The sequence below is a fragment of the Camelus bactrianus genome, chromosome X (assembly GCF_048773025.1).
Source record: "Camelus bactrianus isolate YW-2024 breed Bactrian camel chromosome X, ASM4877302v1, whole genome shotgun sequence".
Lineage (NCBI taxonomy): Eukaryota > Metazoa > Chordata > Mammalia > Artiodactyla > Camelidae > Camelus > Camelus bactrianus.
The window spans coordinates 82,970,976-82,993,762 of record NC_133575.1 but is presented as its reverse complement, the minus strand read 5'-3'; the positions used below and the strand labels follow the sequence as shown (position 1 = coordinate 82,993,762).

The following is a 22,787-nucleotide window of genomic DNA, read 5'->3' as shown; positions in this document are numbered from 1 at the left end:
TTATATTATTCCATAGGTCCCTTATGTTGTTTTCATTAGATTTTATTTGTTTATCTTGTAGCTGTTCTGATTGGGTGCTTTCTATTGCCCTGTCTTCTAGGTCACTAATTCATTCCTCTGCATTATCTAGTCTGTTTTGCACAGCCTTTAGGTCATTCCTCATCTCAGCCAATGAGTTTACCAATTCTACTTGGCTCTTCTTTATAGCTTCAATTTCATTTTTGACATATTTTATATCTCTAAACACTATCTCTTTTAGTTCCTTCAGTACTTTGATCACTCCATTTTTGAAATCTTGATCTAGCAGGCTATCGATGTCTATTTCATTGATCGTTCTTTCAGGGGATTTCTCTTGTTCTTTTAATTGCGAGTGGTTTCTCTGCTTCTTCATCTTGCTCCTACCTCTCTGGCACTGTGGTTTTTGGAGTATCAGTTATCTATTATGGTCCTTAAGGAGTTTATCTATCTAATGTCTATGTAGGAATAAAACTTAGAAAAGAGAAAAAAAAGAGAGAGAGAGAAAGAATTTTAAAAGAAGGGAGAAAAAAAGGTTTGAAAACAGTGTATAATGAATAATAGAAGAGCAAATTGAAGCAGAATTTTTAAAAATAATAATAATAAAAATATTTTTAAAAATTTAAAAGGGGTTAAAACTGGGGGTATATATAATTGTTTAAGAAGTAAAAATTAAAAGGGTAGTAGAAAACAGAACAGGTAAAAACAGATTTAAAAAAAAGGGGGGGGTCAGTGTTCTCCTGGAGACTGTGCTTTTAATGTGAAGTCTTTCTGTCTTCGTCCTGTTTTGGAAGCTCAGCTTGCTCTTTCCAGAGGCCCTCCCTTGGCACCCTTGTCTGTGCTGCTCCCAGTGCCTGTCAGCATGCAGATCACGCCTTCTCCCAACACTGGGTCAGGTGCAGCTCTCCTTTGCTGTGGGCGGGCAGGTCACTGCCCCTCCCGATGCCGCAGTCAGATGTTGCAGACTGGCCAGGTAGGAGGGGGGGTCGCGCCCCCTCCCATCACCATGGTCAGAGGCTACTTTCCTGCCCGAAAGGCGGGATGCCGCCTGCCCTCTCCCAGTGCCAATAGCTCCACAGCTCTGTGCCGCTGCGCGCTCTGCCTCGGGTTGGCACTCCACAGGCGGGCTTGGGGAAGACCGAGAAACAGCCCTGTCCCTGCTCCGGGCCAAAACCCAGCTCCTTGTTTGTCTTGGTGGAGCAAGTTCTCTGTGGGACCAGGACGGAAGGATCCTATCTGCCTCGGGCTGTAGACAAGTCTCCCTCTGGCCTTTGAGGCTGCTTAGTCCTTAGATGCAGATGCAGGTTTTGCCCCTGCCCCCACCTGGGTGCTAAGCGCCGGAGGATATGGCGGCTGTGCCTGAGCCCCACCTCTCTTCACCCGAAAACTTTCCACGGGTTTTCAGAGATGGGGGTATGCACCCTTCCCCCCAGGGCACATCAGCCGTGTTGTTTTATGGACGGCCCGGGTTGTTCTGCCCTGTGCACCCACAGCGACGGTGCGCAGCCCCCTGCAGTCCCCTGGGCTGCCTCAGTGCAGCTGTTCCGGTCCTCTGCTGGGCTCCGGCGGCCTGGCCCTGCCCCCAGCTGCCAGGCCACGTCTTGGGCTGGGTGTCGCGGGGACCCTCTGTGCCCGTTTAACTTAGTTCTGTGTGTCAAGGGCTGTTCTGTACAGATCCAAGCCTCGGAGGCTCCGCCTCCGTCCCGCTGGCCTCTCAGTTGGAGAGGGGAGACCCAGTGAAAGAGCACCAGTCCTCCTTTGCCGCTCCCTCCCCGCGGGACCCATCCTGCTCTGTTTTGCCTTTTCTTCTTTCTTTTTTCCTTTTCTCCTACCAGATTTTTGGGGTCTTAATTTTTGAAGAGGACGATGTTCTGTCGGAATTCCGCAGGTGCTCTGCTTGGCTGAGTGGGTCTGTGGATGTAAGTCTTGGTGTATTTGTGGGAGAGGGTGAGCTGCGAGCGTCCTTCTACTCTGCCATCTTGGCCTCCTTTTTTCCCCATTTTTTAAATTGAATTAGAGTTTATTTACAATATTGTATTAGTTTCTGATGTACAGCATAGTGATTCAGGAATATATATACAAATTCTTTTTTATATTCTTTTTCACTATAGGATATTAATATTATAAATGATGCTAAATCAATATCTTTTAACATAAATTTATTTTTTGTGTATTAGGATTATTACATTAGAATAGATTCTGAGAAGTGAAATTACTGGGTCAGAGTATATGAATATCAAATTACTGATATTCATTGACCTATATGACCTATTTATTTTCCAAACTATTTGGACCAATTTATGCTCTCTCCAACAGTGAATAAAATAAAAGTGTCCATTTTATTGTTCTGAAACCAGCTTCAGCTTGTCTCAAATTTATATTTGTTAACTTCACAGGCCCCAAAAAATCTGGTTTTAATAAACATTTTTGGATTACTGGTAAGTTGCTTAAACATTCTTTTGCCATAATTTTTTAAGTCAAATGCATTTCCTCTTTTGTAAAGTGTCTCTTTGTCTCTTTTCCCTCTTCTAAGATCTAGTTGGAGAGAATATCCCCAAATTAGTGTCTTGTTCAGCATTATGCATAATTGAGTAGTTAGTAATGCTATATAATAATTATAGATTGTGACTAACACTACGCCACTTCCATTCCACCCCAGAGTGTCACCCAGCTAGGGTTTTTCATGTGAACTAGGCATCACCAAGTTGAGGCACTTATGTGAAATCCGGCAGAAGGAGATGGGCTGACAAGCTAAAAAGAGCAATCCTGCCTAATATATATATGAGGTTTTTTTCTGCAGTGTTTCTCCTCCAGCTTCCTGGGTATCAAGAGGAACTGAGGAGTTACCCCCAGCAAAGGCAGCAAAAGCAGTTTCTTGAAGTGGTTTCGAATCAAAGAGAACTGTAGCAGCTGCAGCAGTGACAATGGCAGGCCCTTAATCCTGACAGGGCTCTACGGGTGACATCAGAGGTAGTAGCTGCCTTGCAGTTTCAGTTCAAAATTTTCCTGGAACTATTCTTTTAAATCCAGCCTATACCCCACTCATTTAGGCCTTCTAGAAATTTTGTAAGTACTCAATTCTGTTTTAAATTTGTTCCTGTAAATTGTTATGAACTTTCTGGAACATATTCTAACTATCTATTATAATTTTAAAATATGTGTACACTTTGACTCAGCAGTCTTTCTTGAAAAATTCTACTGGACAGGAATAAGAGCATCAGGACTCATCACCACAAAAACATTTACTGCAGTGTTATTTTCAGTGGCAAAAAAAAAAAAAATGGAAACAACCTGAATTTCCATCAATAGAGGAATGATTAAATTCATTACAGTACATACATACTATGAAATATTTCAGATCGAACTGAAAAAAAAATGGTGTTTATGTGTTGACATGTGTATGTATGTCATGATACATGATATAGTTAATGAAACAGGTTGTATAATTCTATTTTTGTAATAAAGAGGTAGGGACAACCCTTCCTGCTTAAACTTCTTAAAGTGGCTTCTGTTTCCTGCATTGAAGTCTTACATGAGCCACACACTGTCATGATGTCACCATCATCATTGAGCACTACATATCTAAGGTGATACAAACATCTGGTTTCCAATCTAGTTATGGGCCACATAAATGAGATAAATACACAGGAAAATTCTTGGAGGCCCAGTACTTATTAAAATATTGTACCACACAAGAGACTTCTGCTTTAAGGTGGAGTAACTTGTAGCAGAGCAATGCTATTGCTGAGAACAACTAGAAAAATCAAGTAAAATTCCAAAAAACAACATCCTTTTGGAAAGCACCAGAAAGCCAGGACTGGAGAAGTGAGACCTCCCCCCAAAAAAAGAAAATTCATCAAAGTAAACCCAACTTCCTACATGTCATTTTTTCCCTTAATTCTGTAGGCCAAGGGTTTGTCAAACTCTGGCCTGTGGGCCAAATCCAGCCTTCCCCAGGGTTAGTTTTGTAAGTAAAGTTTTATTGGAACACATCCACGCACCTTTTATTATATATTTTCTATGAATGCTTTTACTATACAAAAAAAAAAAATGGCAGGGATGAATACTGGCAATGGAGAACATATAACCTCCAAAGCCTAAGAACATTTACTATCTGGCCTTTTACATAAAGCATTGGCCTATCCCTGCTGTAGGCAATTGGGAACCATGGAAGGATTCTGAGCAGGTGAGCAGTATGTAAGATATAAATGGCTCTGCTGCAGAGAAGTAAATGGGAATATGTGAGCCGGTTGTGTGGTTTGGGTTGTGGGGAGGGTACAGCTGGAAAGACGAGTCAGGTAGGCCAGTTAGGAAATAGTCTATGATGTAATAATAGTAGCTTTCCATCTATTTAGTGACTACTACTTAATAGCCACTGTGATATATACTTTACAAGCATTTTAAGATTTTATCTTCACAACAGCCTTGTGAAGCACATACTATTTTTTGTTCCATTTTACAAATAAGAAAACTGAAAGTCATTGAGTTTTTATTACTTCACAGTCTCTTTTACAGCCTCTTCCTCCTCTCTCCTCTTGGCTGGGGGCAAGGGACAGTATTCTTCATGGAAGTTAAGAACATGGATTCCAAAACAAGACTGCCTAAGTCCAAATCCCAGTTTACTATTTACTTTCTATATGACCTTGAACACATTACTTAACTTTTCTGTGCCTCAGTTTGCTCATTAGTAAAATAATGGTAAAGATCAAAATGATACCTCTTAAGGTTCTGGCAAGGATTGAATGGATTACTGTGTGTAATGCACTTAGGACAGTGTCTGGTATTTATGCTGGATAGGAAAAAAGACTTCCAATTACAGCTGTAAGGGAGTAGCTTATAGTAGACTAACTCTCCCACTGGAAACAATTACAAAAATTACACAAATATATATTTTTTTAAGTGCTTGGAGATAGTGATAAGCAACTAATATAAGCAGGACTTTATATGCTACAGTCTAAAAAATGGGATACACGTGTGGTGAAAACAAAACATACCAAAACTTATGGGATGCAGCAAAAGAAGTGCTAGAGGAAAATTTATAGCATCCACCCAGACATTTTTCAGAGGACATTTTTCTAATTTGTGGAATGGAGAAATAAATCCCAAGCAGAGAATATCAGTATTTCTGGGACAAGGAGACAGAAGTCGAGTTCAGGTCTATAAAAGTGGCTCAAAGTTGAAGGGCAAAATCACAGAAAAAAGGGAATCAGAGAAATTAGTTCTAAAATCTGCACATGAATTCCACTCAAATTGTTCGGAGACTCCTAAGCTACCTATGTGCAGGGTGAGATGCCAAGAAACAAGTTGTTTGTTGGAGCTAACTTATAGCAGCTCATTAGAGTTGACTGCACATCTCGACTTCACATTCTATGACATCACACTGATAACTTAACACAGTCCATAGTGGGGGTATTTACACCGTGTAAATCAGCAAATAAAAAAATCAGGGCTTTTTTCACCACCTGGAGAGCTAGCTTACCAGAACACGAAAGCATACAGCAAAATAAAGCCCTCTGAAAAAGTTAAATATATAGATAAATACAGAAATCCTGTAATGCTTTAATGGTATTAAATAAATCACCTTTGGTTCAGGTATAGAATTTATAAGTTAAAACTGTAAAAAAAAAACTATAGATTTAAAACTATGTCAATGGATACAAAATATAAAAAGACATATTTTGAGATATCAACCATAACATGATAAAGCTTGAAATTAATAACAGAAGGAAAACTGGAAAATTCACAGATCTGTGAAAATTAAACAACCACTCTTGAACAACCAATGAATCAAAGAAGAAATCACAAGGAAAATTAGAAAAAATCTTGAGACAAGTAAAAATGAAAACAACATACCAAAACTTATGGGATGCGGTAAAAACAGTGCTAAGAGGGAACTTTATAGCAGTAAACATCTATATTAGAAAAGAAGAAATACCTGAAATCAATAACATAACTTTACACCTTAAGGAAATAGCAAAAGAAGAGCAAATTAAATCCAAAGCCAGGAGAAATGGAAATAATAAAAATTAGAATGGGGATAAATGAAAGGGAATAGAAAATTAATAGGGAGAATCAATAAAATCAAAAGTTTGTTCTTTGAAACAATTAACAAAGTTGGCAAACCTTTAGCTAGATTGGCAAAAAAGAAAGGAGACTCAAATAACTAAAATCAGGAATTTAGGGACATTATTATTGACCTTACAGAAATAAAAAGGACTATAAGAAAATACTATAAACAATAGCACACCAACAAATTAGATAACCTAGATGAAATAGACAAATTCCTAGCAACAAATTACCAAAACTGATACTAGAAGAAATAGAAAATGTGAGCAAGTCTATAAAAAGTAAAGAGATTGAATCCATAACTGAAACCTATCAACAAAGAAACAAAGACGCCAGAGGACTTCACTGATGAATTCTACCGCACATTAAAAGAAAAAAATTTTTCACTAACTTCCAAGAAGTGGAAGAGAAGAAGACATTTCCTAACTCACTCTATGAGGCCAGTACTACCCTGATACCAATGCCAAAGATACCACAATAAAAGAAAACTATATACTCAAAAGAACTGAAAACAAGAACTAAACAAGTATACACACATGCCTGCAGTAGCACTATTCACAACAGCCAAAAGTTTAAACAACCCAAATGTCCATCAATGGATGAATAGATAAATGAAATACTGTATATGTATATAATGGAATATTATTCAACCATAGAAAGGAATAAGGAATTAACACAACATTGTAAGCCAACTATACTTAAATTAAAAATGAAATTAAAAATAAAAATAAAAAAATAAAAAAGAAATGAGGTACTGATGCATGCTACAACATGAATGAACCTCAAAAACATTATGTTGAAGGAAAGAAGTCAGACACAAAGGGTCACATATTATGTAATTTCATTGATATGAAATATCAAAAATAGGTAAGTTCATAGAAACAGAAAGATTGGTGGTTACTTGGGACTGGGAGGAAGGGGAAATGAGAAGTAACTACTTAATGGGTACAAGGTTTCTTTCGGGAGTGATGAAAATGTTTTGAAATCAAACAGAGGTGGTGGTTGCACAACAATTGTTAATATACTAAATGCCACTAAATCATTCACTTTCCCCCCAGCTTTACTGAGATATGATTGATATATTGCATTGCATAAGTTTATGTTATATAATGTGGTGATTTGATACAGGTGTATATTGTGAAATGTTTACCACAATAAGGTTAGTTAACACATACTTTACCTCATATAATTGTTATTTTGTTGTTGTTATTATGGTGAAAACATTAAAGCTCTACTCTCACAGCAACTTTCAAGTTTACAATATAGTTTTGTTAACTCTAGTTACCATACTGTTCACTTTTAAATGGTTGGTTTTGTGTTATATGAATTTTGCCTCAATAAAAAAAGGGAAATTTTCTAATAAAAGTTGATTTTTTTTTTTTTTGCCAGCAGATGCACACTAAAAGGAATATGAAAAGGGACACTTCAGGCTGAAGGAAGATGATCACAGATGGAAGCATGAAACTGCAGGAAGGAACAAAGAGCACTAACTGTTTAAAACAATGATAATAATGCCCTGTAGAAGTTTCTCATTGTGGTAAAATATACATAACATGAAATTAACTCCCATAGGGTTTTTGACATACATAGAAAGAAAACATATAACACAATAGCACAAAAGATAAGAAGTTAGTAAATGGAGTGAAATTGTTACATGATTCTTACATGTTCAGCAGATGGGAAAAATACTAATTTAAGACAGACTGGATTAAGTCAAGGATGCATATTATAATCTCTAGGGTAACCACAAAAGGAATTATTTTAAAAATTTATAACTAAAAAGTAATAGAGGATAAAATAGAGGATAACAAAAATACTTTAATAATAAAAATAAGGCAAGAAAGGAAAAATAAACAAAGACTTAGAGAGGCCAAATAAAGAACAAGTATTATATTTAATAATTACTTTAAATGTAAATGGACTAAACATTTCAATTAAAATAAAGATTATTGAACTGCTTTTTCTTTTATAGTGAAAAATGCAACTACATGCTGCATAAAAGGGACTCAGATTAAATAGTAGGACACAGAAAAGTCAAAAGTAAAAAGAGTGAGAATATATATAACACAAACACTAAAAAAGAAATCCAGTGCTGTTATGTTTAATGAGGCCATCAAACCTGATACTGAAACCGAACAAGGATATAACAAGAAAGGAAAATTGCAAGTCAATATCCATCATGAAGATAGATGCAAAATTTTAAATAAAATATTAACAAAATGAATCCAGCAATGTATAAAATAAATCATGACTAAGTGAGGTTTCTCCCAATAAAGACTCCTGCTTAAATATTTGAAAATCAACCAATGCAATTTATTATATTAGCTGAATAAAAGAGAAAGTTGCCAATAGATGCAAAATGGGCATTTGATAAAATTCAACACCTGTTACTGATTTTTTTAAAAAAACGTACACACCAAACTAGGAATAGAAAGGAACACCTCTAAACAAGGGACTTTTTTCTTTAAGCTAGCATCATGCTTAGTGGTGATTATTGAACTCTTTTCCCCTGAGACCAGTTTACTTGTCCATTCTCCCACTGATTGACATTTGTATTGTTTCCACTTCGAGGCTGCTATAAATAAAGAAGAACTACTACTAAAATAAAAAAAATGGGTGCTCTTACATTCATGCTGAATGAAAGAAGCCAGATGTTAGAGAGTACATGCTATATAAATCAATCTATGTGAAATTAAATAACTAAAAAATATGTATAATCATAAAAGTCATTATAGCGGTTACCTTTGTGGAGTATGGACTGAGAGGAGACAGAAAGTAGCCTTCTGGGGCACTGGAAATATTCTGTTTTGATGAAGTTAGTGGTTAGTTATATGGGTGTATACTTTTGTAAAAATCCATGAAGCAGTATACTTAAAATTTATGAACATTACTGTAGGTAAATTTTACATCATTTTAAAAAGAGATTATCAGGCAAAAAAGAAATCCAGCTATATGCAATTTACAAAAGACATATCTCAACATAATGACTCAAAAATGTTGAAATAAAACGATGAGAAAAAGTTTTGTCAGGAAAATACTAACAAAAATTTTATAGATGTACGTCAATACCAGGAAAACATACTGAAAAGTAAAAAGGATACAGAAAAATTGAGTGGCTACATTAAGCTTCTAACAACATTTTCTTTCTTTTTGGAGGGAGGGGAGAACTTTTTGTGTTGTTTATTTTTATTGACTACATGGGAGCAGAAAGAAGGTTTATGGGAGGGAGAAAGTAAGAAAAAACGGCTGTTTAGTATGGAGACGTCTCAGGTAGAGCATAGTAAGATAAGGCAATTTGCAGATTTTACTTCCTCATCTTGTTAATCAAACGTATGCTCCTACCTGAACCTGTCTTGACAATGATAATGCACATTTTTCTAAGAAATTTTCAGACTGGGTGAGCTAAAATATTGGTGAGACTTCCCAAAACCCTAGAGCTCAACCAATACAAAAGCCTTATTGTACATTTTGCTTCTGAAAATAATTACTTGAAGAAAAAGAAGTTTCCAGCAGAGAGTTGAACGAATTGTTCTCCCCTGAAGATAAGACTTGTGAATACCCCATAGAGGAGGCAACTGAAAAGTAATGAGGTGAAAATGGATTATTCTATCACTTCTATCATGACAGGAAAGAAAAGTTCCCTTTATCAGAAATTAGGTCACACCTTCACTTCTTTCAGAATGGATTCAGAATGGGGATAAAGGCAAGCTAAAAAAGAGGAGGGAATTTCATTTGGTCATTCACTTCTAACCATCTACTCTCTGTAAGATTTTACTCAATGTCAGTGGTATGAGTGAGTGTTTAATATATGAAAAACACACAATTTTATCCCCAGGAACTTAAAATCTAGTGAAGAACATAAAAATATAAATAATAAAAGACAGACTACAATGACGTCTTTTAAAAGATATACATAAGTGCTATCTAGGCAGGGCTTCTGGAATGGCGGAGTGAGGACCTCTTTAAATCCACCCCTCCATAAAAGCAATAAAAATACTAGCAAAAATTGTCAAAAGTAGCTTTTTCAGACCTTGAGAAAGTAAGGAAACACTTGCAAAAATCTGAGGAGTACTTATTCAAGAAAAACTGCTGAACACTCATAAAGACAGCAGAGTTTGTAGTGTCATAACTTGAGCTACTCACCTATTCCCATACCTGTCTCCACAGCTTCACAGCAGTGAAAAGACAATCTACAGAATGAGACAAAATATTTGCAAATATATATATATATCTGATCAAGGATCTGTACCTAGAATATATAAAGAATACTTTAAACTCAATAATAAAATGACAATGTGAATTTTTAAAATAGACAAAGGATCTGAATATACAGATTCAAAAGAAGATATACAAATGATCAGTAAGCTCATGAAAAGATGCTCAACATCATTAAGCATCAGGGAGATGCAAATCAAGACCACAGTGAGACATCACTTCACACCAACTAGGATGGCTATAATCAAAAGATAGACAATAACAAGTATTAGTGAGAATGTGGCAAATTTGGAACTCTCATGCATTGATGGTGGGAATATAAAATGGTGTAGCTACTGTGGAAAATAATCTGGCAGTTCCTTAAAACATTAAACATATGTTTAGAAACAAGACAACAGGCCCAAAATGGAGTGGCTTATGCTAAGCCTCACACATCCAAACCAAGACTTAACTTGATTACAGTTTAGGATCCCTCAGAAATGGAATCTTTTTTTTATTAAGTTTTAAAATTTTTTTTAATTGAGGTATAGTCAGTTTACAATGTTGTGTCAATTTCTAGTGTACAGAAAACTTTTTCAGTCATACATGAATATACATATATTCATTTTCATACTCTTTTTCACCATAAGCTACTATAAGATACTGAATATATTTCCCTGTGCTATACAGTGTAAACTTGTTTATCTATTTTATATATACCAGTCAGTATCTGCAAATCTCGAACTCCCAATTTATCCCTTCCCACTTGCCTCCCCCTGGCAACCCACAAGTCTGTATTCTATGTCTGTGAGTCTGTTTCTGTTTTATACATAAGTTTGTTTATTTGTTTGTTTGTTTAAATTCCACATATGAGTGATGTCATATGGTATTTTTCTTTCTCTTTCTGGCTTACTTCACTTAGAATGACATTCTCCAGGACCATCCATGTTGCTGCAAATGGCATTATGTTGTCATTTTTATGGCTGAATAGTATTCTATTGTATAAATATACCACTTTATCTAGTCATCGGTTGATGGACATTTAGGTTGGTTCCTTGTCTTGGCTATTATATATAGTGCTGCTATGAACATTGGGGTGCAGGTGTCTTTTTTAATTAGGGTTCCCTCTGGATGTATGCCCAGGAGTGGGATTGCTGGGCCATATGGTAAGTCTATGTTTAGTCTTTTGAGGACTCTCCATACTGTTTTCCACAGTGGCTGCACTAAACTGCATTCCCACCAACAGTGTAGGAAGGTTCCCTTTTCTCCACACCCTCTCCAGCATTTATCATTTGTGGACTTTTGAATGATGGCCATTCTGACTGGTGTGAGGTGATGCCCCACATGAAAAAATGCTCAGTATCACTAATTATCAGAGAAATGCAAATCAAAACTACAATGAGGTATCACCTCACACCAGTCAGAATAGCCATCATTCAGAAATGGAATCTTAAACCAATCAATCAAGAATGACCTGATCAGCACTAGTGAGGTAATCTGCCTGATAAACCCTTGCCTAAAGGAAAGTAACTGCAATAACCTCCTTACTTTTTTGCCCAGTATAACCACCTTACTTTTTTGCCTTATTCCTGTACCCTTCTGTCTATAAAAATCTGTCATTTTGTACAGCTCCTCAGAACTCCTTTCTATCTGCTAGATTAAATGCTGCCCAATACATAAATCATTGAATAAGGCAGTAAGATCTTCAAAATTTACTCAGTTGAATTTAGTTTTTTAACACATAAATTTAGTTCCACTCCTAGGTATCTACTGAAAAGAACTGAAAACATGCCCACACAAAAACTCATACACAAATGTTTACAGAAGCATTATTCATAATATCCAAAAAATGGAACCCCCCCAAATGTCCAGCAACAGACTAGTGAATAAATAAAATCCCTTATATCCATACAGTGGAATATTGTTCTGCAATTAAAAGGAATGGAGTAATGGTACATGCTCCCACATGAATGAACTTTGAAAATGTTATGCTAAGACATAAAAGACTACTTACTGTATGATTCCATTTATAAGAAATTCTCAGAATAGGCAAATCCATAGAAGTAGGAAGGACATTGGTGCTGCCAGGAGCTGGGGTGAAAGAGGAATGGGAAATGACTGCTAATGGGTAAGGGATTTCTTTCCAGGGCATTGAAAATATTCTAAAATTTCATGGCGATACTTGTATAGTTCTGTGAATATACTAAAAACCATTAAATTCTACACCATAAATGGGTGAATTGCATGGTATGTGAACTGTACCTCAATAAAGCTGTTTTTAAAAGTGCTGCCTAATGTGAACAGGCCAAAGGTTTCTGGCTAACTTAGTCGATAGAGCATGAGACTTAATGTGAACAGGCTGGTTGCCAATTAGAGACCTGAGAGGAAGGGGCTGACTGCTCAGATCACTTCCCTTATTGGTTTAGACTAGTCCTTCTAAAGTCAAGAGCAAGGCAAAGTTTCAGATAGGGATGTTGATAACTCCAAACGGGCTCAATTCCAGTAGGTCTACACTTGACTAGGAGAAATGGCTGCACAGAACAGCCACGAGAAATCCTGATCAACCCAATTTATTGCTCCTACAGTCTGCTATCCCAGGAACCCTAACCATTTCCTGAACTGTACTGATGCCATTCAATACACCAAAATTTTCTAATCTGTCCCAGCTTCACAGTCTCAAATAGATGGCTGCATAATAGCCACTGCCATCAGTAGGAAAATAATATTCCTAAAGCAGGGACTGTATGGCAGGCACTGGCTCATCTAATTCTCACAACAACGTTACAAAATACATGTTAATATTATTATTTCCATTTTACAGATTGAGAGACTGAGGTATGTAATGGTTAGATAATTTGGCCAAGGTCACAAAGCTGCTCACTGGTATGGCCAGTATTTAAATCCAGCTGGTGCCAATAACAATGTGCTTAACCAAGTTGCCATTCTGTGTTCCAAGAAAAGCCCTTTTGCACCGTTCTAGTCCCTCGCCCCACTTTTTGCACATGTGCAGTTATTTAGTGAAGACTAATTCTGTGTCATATTCACCTGGCTCCCATTTGTCACCCCAAACATAGTATTCATATGGTTTAAATGCCGTCCTCTGAAGAACCAGAGCCCAACAATTGCTTTCTATGTTCGTTAACAAACCAAACTTGGGTTCACTCACCTTATGTACAGCAAAGTCAATCTACTGACACCAGGTTGTGGTGAAAGACAGTGTTTATTACAAGGCCAAGCAAAAAGAATGGGCTGCTCATGCTCAGAAGTCCTGAACTCCCCAATGGTGAAGGGTTTTTAAAAGCAAGGTGAGGGAGAGGGTCGCAGGGTGCCTGATCAGTTCATGAGCATTCTTCTGATTGGTTAGTGGTAAGGTAACTAACTGGGTGGTATTTCAGGGGGTCAACATCATCAAGTTTCTGGTTTCAACCAGTTTGGGGGTCTATGTGCTGGTGGTCAGCAAATAGGTGGGGGTGTTAGTATCTGTAAAACAACTCAAGGATATGGCTCAGGATATTATGTATAACCCTTATGGAAGAAATAAAATTTTTGACTCTATTTTATAGCTAAACTGTCATTATAATTATTTTATCTTGCTTGACTGCTTTTCCTTTGTTTCTGTATTTCTCTGATTAAATTTTTTCTTTGGAACTCAAGGAAGGCCTAGGATGCTAAAGCTTTTCTACAAACAAGAGGCAGGGAACAGAGGGTGTTCTGTCCCCAGGAAGGCCCCTCAGGGTCCTGCTCAGTTTCATGTTATCAGTTTACACAGCCTCCCATCTTTACAGTATATCAATAAAAGTGCACAAATTCAAAAAGTACAAACATTTGGTGCAAAACTCTGAGCCTTGCCACCACCTTAGCTCAGCTATCCCTTTTCAGTACTCCCAATACTTCTCTAGTTCCCAACACTATTGTGCCACTCCAATAGTCACCTCTTATAGCCAAAGGACAAGTCACACCCTTTGGGGTTCTAGGGACATGAAATGAGGGAAGGCTTCATGAAGGAGGCTGTACCTGCTCTGGTCCCTGAAGGGCAGTTGTAGAAGGAGAGAATAAATATTCCAAAATAAACATAGGATAAGCAAATGTATGACTAATAGAGTGTCTAAGAAAAAGTATTTTGGGATCAGACAGTTGTGGGTTAAAATACCAGTTCCACTAGCTGTGTATTCTTGGCCAACTTACTTAACCTCTTTGAACTTCAATTTAGATTCTTAAAAATCTAGATAATAATATTTGCTCCTCCAGGGGTTGTGAGGATTGAATGAAATCATAATAAAATCAAAGACATACTAAGCTCTCAGTTAAGAAAAGCAATCACCTATATAAAGCAGTAAACATGAACCATTTTTTGGAAACAGTAGTAGTTAACTTTACTAATGTTGGTGAATAATGGGAGAGAAGTCTGGAAAGGTAAACTGAGACCAGACCAAGGTAGCCCTTTAAAGATTAGAATTTTGGGAAAATGAGAATATAGCAATCAAAGTCAAAGTTTGTAGGAGAGAGAGAAAGAGAATGAGGGAGAGAATTTCTTTAAAGAATGGGCAGAATTAGACAAGTTACTTGGAATTTCTCTGTAATTCATTAATGTTTTGTTTATTGTCTACCACTCCCATTACATTGTGAGCTTCATGAAATTAGGAATCATGTTTATCTTGTTCACTGCTCTATATCCAGAACCTTGCATAATGCCTGGCCCATAGCATGTGTTCAATAAATATCTCTTGAATGAACAAATGAATGATGATGTTAGGGGACACCAAAAAATTTTAAAAATTCCAAAAACTCAAGCATAGATAACAGAAAGAATACAGCAGATTGAAAGTGCAAAGGAAATAATGAGTTTAAATTTTGAACTCTAGAAGTTTGAGAAGCTTGTAGTGCATTCCCCTGTTCATATTTAGCAATGTGGAATTGAAGCTCAGAGAAGAGGGGGGCGCTGCAGACGTGTTGTTGAACTTCATTAGCATACAAGTAGCAATTGCTGTCACGTGGGAGGAGGGAGGTTTTCAAGGAGACACCATCCGCCCCACCCCCACCCCGCTGCCGCCGCCGGAAATGACGCCAGAAAGAGGGGCACTGAGGAGGGCAGAGAGTACGCTGAGAAGTAGCTACAGTTAGAGCTCGACTGAAGGGAAGAGAGCCGGCGGGGAAAATAAGATTAAAATATGAGAAAATTCAAAGGAGACCAGTCTCAGAGAGACAGTGAAAGACACCAAGGAAGGAATGACAATTTTTATGACGAACCACAAAGAAGGCAGGCATGGTAAGACTATAGAAACATCTAACTGATTTATTCGTTTGAGCACCCAAAAATTTGAGGGGGCTTTGAGGTGAACGGTTTGAAGGATGCTGCTTAGTGAAGTCGGGTTGCAGTGGTAGTTAAATTGGTTGAGCCCGAATTCTAAGTAGTTTGTGACCCTAAGCGGGTTACTTAATTACTCTATGTCTTAACTATGTAACAGAGATGATCACCTCATAGCATTATGGTGATAAGTGAATATGGGTTAAAATACTTAGAAAATACCCCTTGCTCACCGTAACCACTCAATAAAATAGTTATTTTTAAAATAGGTTGCGGACGGTTGTGAATGGCACTATAGAATAATCTTCATTTAAGAATGGAGGAAATGAATGAGCCTTTTCCACTGAATAGTGCAAAATCAAATACTTAATAATTTTACGAATACTACTGAAACATTGGGGTTTAATTCAGTGAGCTCGATTCTTCCAGAATGTTCCAGAACTCTAAACTGTTGCCTACCAGTCATACGCAGTATGATTAGGCGCTTTCCCCAAGCTCCGCCCACTTTTCCTATTGGCTACAGATTTCATAGGTCTCTCGCGTTTGTCATTGGTGTTAAGCTAACGCTGGCCCTGCTTCCTGGAGCAGTGAAGTCCTCCGATTGGAAACCTTAAATAGTTTTGTTTCGTTTTTTTTTTGTTTGTTTGTTTGTTTTTTTTTGCTGTCCCAGGGCACTTTGGAGAAACGGATACTTTTGCTGGGATTAACCAGTTACAAAAGCAAAGCGATTTTTTTTCTTCCAAACTAAGTTAATAAATATCAAACAAGTGCATATATAAGGCGGATGGGAGGGCACGGTCGGAACTGAAGAGAAGTGGCCTCAAGGTTGGTACATCGGGGTGCTTTTAACAACGGACCGAGCTACTTCCGGGAGAGAATGGGCGGGCAGAGAATTCTGTGCGTTTGGCGGGTTTCGCTGTGTTCCTAAGTACCTGATCCTCTCGCAGCCTAGGGAGCTGGACAGGAGAGAACGTAGTGACGCCGCCACTGCAGGAACAGGCTGCTTCGTACTCCCCGATGGCCTTCTCCGTGGTGAGTGTCGCAGCCGCTGTAGGGTTCCTGGGCGCGGGCGGCTGAGGGGATGGGAGCCGGGGCGGGATGACTGCCAGTCACGTGGTCAAGCAACCAATCAGGGCCTGGCCCGCCATGCTCCGAGGGTGGGGCCCGCTCTCTGCAGCACCCCACAACCACCCTTCCCCCTCCCGCGACCCCCCTATTCCCAAGGCTGTGCGGTCGCTTCCCGAGATCGTGGAAGGTTCCCTGACTTGGGAACTAGCGAGAGTCGGGAATGTTGGGGTCTGTTGTTTATGGCTTGTAATCTCCTTTTGATCATCTCCCTCTCTAAATAACTTTGAGTTACCCAAGAACGAAATGAAACTGATTCTTAATTCAAATAAAAGCTTGGGCTGGTAAGTGGCTGGGGAAGAAGGAACTTAATCTTCCTGCAAGAGAAAACCGCAACAGCATTTCTTTTCCTCGGTTTTTAAAATTGTTTACAGATGCCGGTGAATTTTTATGTAATGTGGAGAAGTTTTCTAAATACCTAGTTTTTCAAGCAGTTCATTGAGCTTTATTCTTAGTCTGTTTTTTTCCCGATTCAACAACGTTTGAATAACTTGTCTCTTGAAAAGAGAACACTTTCCCAGTTTATCTAATGGTAATCTGGCCACCCCCTACTCCTTGTTTTTCTTTCTTTTTTTCTTTTTTAAGGTTCAGACCACATCATTTCTATTAAGGTGAATGTTCTGTAAAATATTAGAAGCCTAAAATACCAGTTGCCAAGCAAAGATTATAGATTTATATTTGAAGTGAGAAAATAATCAAGTCCACTAATGAAGGATAAATATGTCCTAAAGATACATTCTTAAAAATAGTGAAAATTTTTAAAATTGGATACTTGAGCCCTAACCTTTAAATGTTCAACTGTATATGGAAGAATGTGGACTATGTATGGAGCTACAAAGTGATTGAAATAAACCATCAGTTTCTGTGGGTGGTTTTGTGTTTGTGAGGGTTTGGAGGGGTGGTAATGTACACTTTAATGAAATTTTTCTTGTAGGATTTTAAAACTTATGTAGATCAGGCATGCAGAGCTGCTGAGGAATTTGTCAATATTTACTATGAGACAATGGACAAAAGGAGACGGGTGAGTGTTGTACACTACTACTCTGTATTAAATACCACTTTTTTTTTTGAGCCTGCCACTCATCTGACTTGCATAAGTAATAGCTGTGGACTTGTTCTTTAAAAGCACATTATATAGGGAAGGAGTGGAATGGCATTATGGAATTGTGGCCTCTGGAATCTCGTATCCCAGCTTTGTGTTTGCCCAGCTCTATGATTTTGGGCAAGTTGCTAACCTCTCTTAACGTCATTTGATTTTTATGGTGGTAAGAGGGAGTTAATTTCAATACTACACTTAACGTGGCACCCAAATATATTTCCTTAAATATGTTACATTTTCTCAGTCCCGTCATTAACCAATATGGTTAAAATAGTGTTAGTGTTAGTGGAGGGGCTGCCATGTGTTCCCTGATTTGCCCCTTTAATTTCATGTATTAATAGGTGTTTTTTTATTAAAGTTCACAGCTATAACTGGCACTCACAGACAGAATCCACATTACTTGGATACTTTTTCAGTCTTCACCAGAGCAAGTTCTCACATCATAAGCTCTTTTCATTGTGTTTTATCCCTGAGCCATATTTTTTAAGTAACTATTTCAATATTTCAGAGTCTTGTATAGGTCTTTTATCCTCATAGGACTGTGTTGTACAGAACATTCTCTATACTGCAGGTACAGAAGTTAGCATCTTATCTCTAAAAACCTATTTTTAAGGCAGAGGATTAAACAGAAGTTCTTTATATTGATGTTTGATAACATGGGACAGGGGCAAGGGATGTGACAATGGACATTTATTGTGCCTTGGTGCTTTCAAAGATAAATTAGCAAAAAAAGCAACATAGTTCTTTTGCAGAGTTAAGATATGTATGTGTTGGCCCTTTAATCCAAGTTAAATTTAGAGCTAAGCAAATAACATGTCCTCTGACACACTGAAATCCTGTGACCGACTCCCGTGACTAAAGAGTAACTGATGAATTCTGCTTTATTTGAGATTTAACTTATTTAACTTATTTGATTTACAGGATTGAAGTGTACGGGTAGGGCCTGATTGACAGCTTTATTAATTCACAGAATTAGAAAAGGGAGGGAGATTAAAACTGGTTTGGGGTTGCGTGAAATTGAAATTTGTGATCATTTAATTCATTTTAATATAGAAAGCAAAACTTTCCCAAAAAACTCTCTTCCAGTTTGGTACAAAGTTTTCTCATTGTGGTTAAAGTGAAATATGCAAAAAAAAAAAAAGCATTTAGCTAGCTGCCTAGTTTACTAAAGGTAGGGTAATATCTATTTAAGGCCAACATCATAAGGCAGACACCTTGTTCACGTTGTCTTCCTGTGGGAGGGGGCAAAGGAAGTAGAGATGGAAGAAGAACTATGAAAGTGTTTAGATACTACCTGTTATGTTTCAATCCATTTCTGTAAAATGCTTATCCAGAAACAAAAATCTTTCCTTATTTTTCCTTTTTCTTTCTTTTTAGGCACTAACCAGGCTGTATCTAGACAAGGCCACTTTAATATGGAATGGAAATGTTGTTACAGGGCTGGAAGCCCTAACTAATTTTTTTGAGATGTTGCCTTCTAGTGAGTTCCAGGTCAATATGTTAGATTGCCAGCCAGTTCATGGTAAGATCATGGTCTTTCAAGGTACTTCCTTTGTTTTCCTTTAGTGAGCACTGAGCTTTAACACCAAAAGCAGCTAGCAACTTTCCGAGGTAGAATTACTTTTTCGAGCAAGTTAAATATGAAAAATTCAAATCAAACTTTTGGTCTTCCTTTAGGTGCAGCTCACAGAGGACCACTTGTAGGTTTTGGTGGCTTGAGTGATTATGGCTTATGAAAAGTTATGTGACAAATTGAACCTTAATATGATTTTTGTTGATTGTGATTTTGTTGAGGAATGATTATCTATTTTCCCTAAATAAATAGTTACCTTCTAGGCCTTGAAATGTCCCCAGAGAAAAATTGTACTATGTCTCTGATTAATGTGTCTTGTTATCTTACAACCTATTAAAAATTTCACAGAAATTTACTCTGTTATATGAAAGGATGACTTTTGGCAAGACAGAATTTGATTCAAGGTAGATTGATGCAGTTTGTACGATTAACCTCTAGGTGGGGTCCTAAGCATCTTACGTAGTAGTTCAGGGGTTTTTTTGTTTTTTTTTTTTTTTCCTTCAGAATTCTTGAAATGAACTATAGCTTAAGAAGCAAAATATGACAAAGCTTTGTTAGAAACTCAATGAAATATTAATAAATACAGGAACCAAATAGTCCTATGCTAGATGTAAGCTTTTTATTTTGAAACTTTAGAGCAGTCCAAATCTTTCTGGACGGAAAATAATACTAAGATCTTTGAAATGATTATTTCATTTTCTCACTGTGGGAATGCCTTCTCAGGATTATGCTCAAAGAAACTTTTTTTAGTGTTAAGTTACAGGAAGTGTGGTTTAAGCCCGAAAATCTGCTCACTTAGTGATGGAATCCACCCTGTTCTCTTTTTCTGTGTGGGTGAAGAGCAAGCTACTCAGGCGCAGACTACAGTTCTTGTTGTGACCAGTGGCACAGTGAAGTTTGATGGCAACAAACAGCACTACTTCAACCAGAACTTCCTGCTGACTGCTCAGTCTAGTCCTACCAATACCGTGTGGAAGATCGCAAGTGACTGCTTCCGTTTTCAAGATTGGGCTAGTAGTTAAAGGGGGCAGAAGTCCATTCTCTTTTGGTCCATTAGTTCCAGCAACAGAAATTTATGTGAATTAATTCATTTCATTGTGGAAGCACTGTAAACTAGTATGTGCCGAAACTAAATTTCTTTAATATTTTTTTTCTTCCTAGCAGCACCTTTACTAGCAGCTGCAGTTTGGATCATTGCCCTTGCGAGCCTAAATGCCAGTTTTCTACATGCCTTATATATGTTTGACTAATGACATTCTAATAGTAACATTAAACCCATGATCTCTGTGCTAACATACTCACTGTGAGCCCAGCATATCGCAAAAATGAAATCCTTTTATAGTCCTGTCTATGGGATATCAGCACAACATAACTCTCTAGGAGGAAGTGGAGTGGGGTTTTTTTGTTGTTGTTATTAGGTTAATTTTGTAGTACAACACGTACCTATTTTTGGTAAACACTGGTAATGTAGTTTTCATTCTAAGGCTTTTTCAGATCAGTTCAATGAACACATTACTGATAGAGGTTTGCATAACTACCCTGACATCCTAGAATCACATGTAGAGATGTTCAGTAGTCTTTTTATATTAAGTAATGTGGTATTTTTATGTTGGCATGTTTTCTTATGAAGTGAATTAATCTACTAGAGAGGTGTGAAATGTTCTTGGTTGATGCCTGAGTGTTGGACATACTCAGTGGCTTAAAAGTAAAACTTCTTAAAAAGCTTTTTCTTGGCAGCTCCAGGTCTATAATTTTAGGTAACGAATGGTAGTAGGACTAATAGCTTTAATGGGAGAATGAGGAGTGAGAAATGTAGGGATCCGAGGTTGGCCAGAAGCAAGGAGAGGTGGCCAAATGGTAAATTTTTGGTACTTGTTTTCTACCTCCAAAAAGTGTAGCCAGTTTTTAGGATTTAAGTCATTAAGGTAATAAGTATACTTGCCAAATGGTCATGGTGTCACGTTTGTTCTAAAAATTATTTTAAATGTTTTTCCAGTTCACCTCATACTTACCACCAATATATGTCTCAATTTATTCAAGAACTTATGGGGGTAAAATGTCAGCAATAAGCCTGACCCTGCAGCAGGGTCTGACAGGAAAGTGGGAAACAAAGCCATTGCTCTCTCTTTGGGACCTTAACTTCTAAGTCTTCCATGTGACTTCAGGCCAAAAGTCTCCTATGTATTACCCACCCCCAAAGTAAGTGACCTGTTCCCTGTGTTTACACTGTCAACTGCACAATCGTTTTCCTCCTTAACCTTAAAATTATTTAATCTTATGATTTGTTCTTCTATATGGCATTGAGCAAATAGATCTGTTACAAAACATGTTCCTGTTATGTGGCTAATAGCTGTTTTAGAGAAAATAGAGAGCAGCAGATCTTTATAAGCCCATAAACTTCAAAAGAACAAATTGATCCATTTTATGTCTCAGCGTCTAAGGAGAAAGAAATCTAGCTTTGGTTTGTGGTTAAACTTTAAACATTTTTCCATTCTTGAATTTATTGTTTTCATCTTTTTACATTAGATGTGGCAGCTTTGTTTCTGCATTACAGCCCAGAGTTAATGTTTCTTACCATTTAGTTTGAAAATCAGTGATTCATTTACTCTTGTCTCAAACTATTCATTGCATTTCTGATATATTAACAGAATAGAATTAAATAGGTGAAAGGGACAGAACTGAAATTTAGACAACACCTTCTTGTACTGATTAAAACTTACACATTGTATTCTACTCAAAATTAGCTTATTCTAATTTTGGATTGGCTTTTCAAAGCCAGTTTTAGCAGCAACGATCAGATTGCCCAAATACTGCCCTTTCCCTTAAGGAGAACAGTCTCAAGTAAAAGCTGCATATAACTAGCAATAATTGAATTGAGTGGTTCTATACTATTCATGAATTGAATGTTTTAAGACTTGTATATGAATTGCTTTTTCCAAACTCTGTGTAACTTTTAAATGGCTGGAACTATGCTTACATGGACTAGACTGTATTTTTGACATGCAGATATTTTTGTAAGTTGAAAAAAATAAAATTTGCCTTGTGACAAGTTTTCTCAAGCTTGGTTTAAGGTCTTTTGATTTTTTTTTAAGGCTCCAGAACAGGTGGTTGTTTCTTTACAGTATAAGGCTTTTCTTAAAAAAATTTGTAGTTTGAATGTTGGAAACAATGGTTGACAGCTCAGACTTTTTCCTTTCTCTAGCCTATCTTGTTCTTCCTCTTTTCCTACCAAATATTCACATTCTTGAGATCACCTGTTTGAAGTAGCAGTGAAGTTTCTGGTGAGACGTTGGAAATTTTAACCTTAAAAAACTAGCCAAACTGCTATATTAAGTAGGCAGTGAAACCAAAAGACAGTTCATTTCCAGGAAAAAAAAAAGGTCCCATTAACTTTAATTCTATATTAAAAG

At 37.3% G+C, this 22,787-nt stretch overlaps 2 protein-coding genes across 4 annotated transcripts in view; one reads left to right on the top strand and one right to left on the bottom strand.

The window, feature by feature from the left end:
- GUCY2F (guanylate cyclase 2F, retinal) overlaps positions 1-12,363 on the bottom strand; it is a 121,288-nt gene extending 108,925 nt beyond the window's left edge. The window contains exons 1-2 of the mRNA XM_045509975.2: positions 12,290-12,363; positions 10,225-10,271 (exon numbers count right to left, since the gene is read on the bottom strand). The gene's annotated coding sequence lies outside the window, so the exon portion shown is untranslated. The remainder of the gene's footprint in view (positions 1-10,224; positions 10,272-12,289) is intronic.
- Positions 12,364-15,387: 3,024 nt separating this feature from the next.
- On the top strand, positions 15,388-22,436 carry NXT2 (nuclear transport factor 2 like export factor 2). Of its 3 annotated transcripts, none has more exons than XM_010946098.3 (5): positions 15,388-15,541; positions 16,528-16,612; positions 17,640-17,726; positions 19,182-19,326; positions 20,218-22,436. In XM_010946098.3, the coding sequence occupies exons 1-5, from the start codon at positions 15,444-15,446 to the stop codon at positions 20,397-20,399; spliced, it is 597 nt and encodes a 198-aa protein (XP_010944400.3). In that variant the 5' UTR covers positions 15,388-15,443; the 3' UTR covers positions 20,400-22,436. The 3 variants fall into 3 exon arrangements, with proteins under 3 accessions (XP_010944400.3, XP_074215133.1, XP_074215134.1); XM_074359032.1 differs by lacking the exon at positions 15,388-15,541 and adding an exon at positions 16,163-16,405; XM_074359033.1 differs by lacking the exons at positions 15,388-15,541; positions 16,528-16,612 and adding an exon at positions 16,706-16,989.
- Positions 22,437-22,787: the final 351 nt, after the last annotated feature.

Excerpts from the sequence above, each read along its gene's own strand:
- NXT2 (XM_010946098.3), top strand. The coding sequence starts at position 15,444 with ATGAGAAAATTCAAAGGAGACCAGTCTCAGAGAGACAGTGAAAGACAC. Across the intron at positions 15,542-16,527 it reads CCACAAAGAAGGCAGGCATG|CCTAGGGAGCTGGACAGGAG; the intron begins GTAAGACTATAG and ends ATCCTCTCGCAG. Across the intron at positions 17,727-19,181 it reads CAATGGACAAAAGGAGACGG|GCACTAACCAGGCTGTATCT; the intron begins GTGAGTGTTGTA and ends CTTTCTTTTTAG.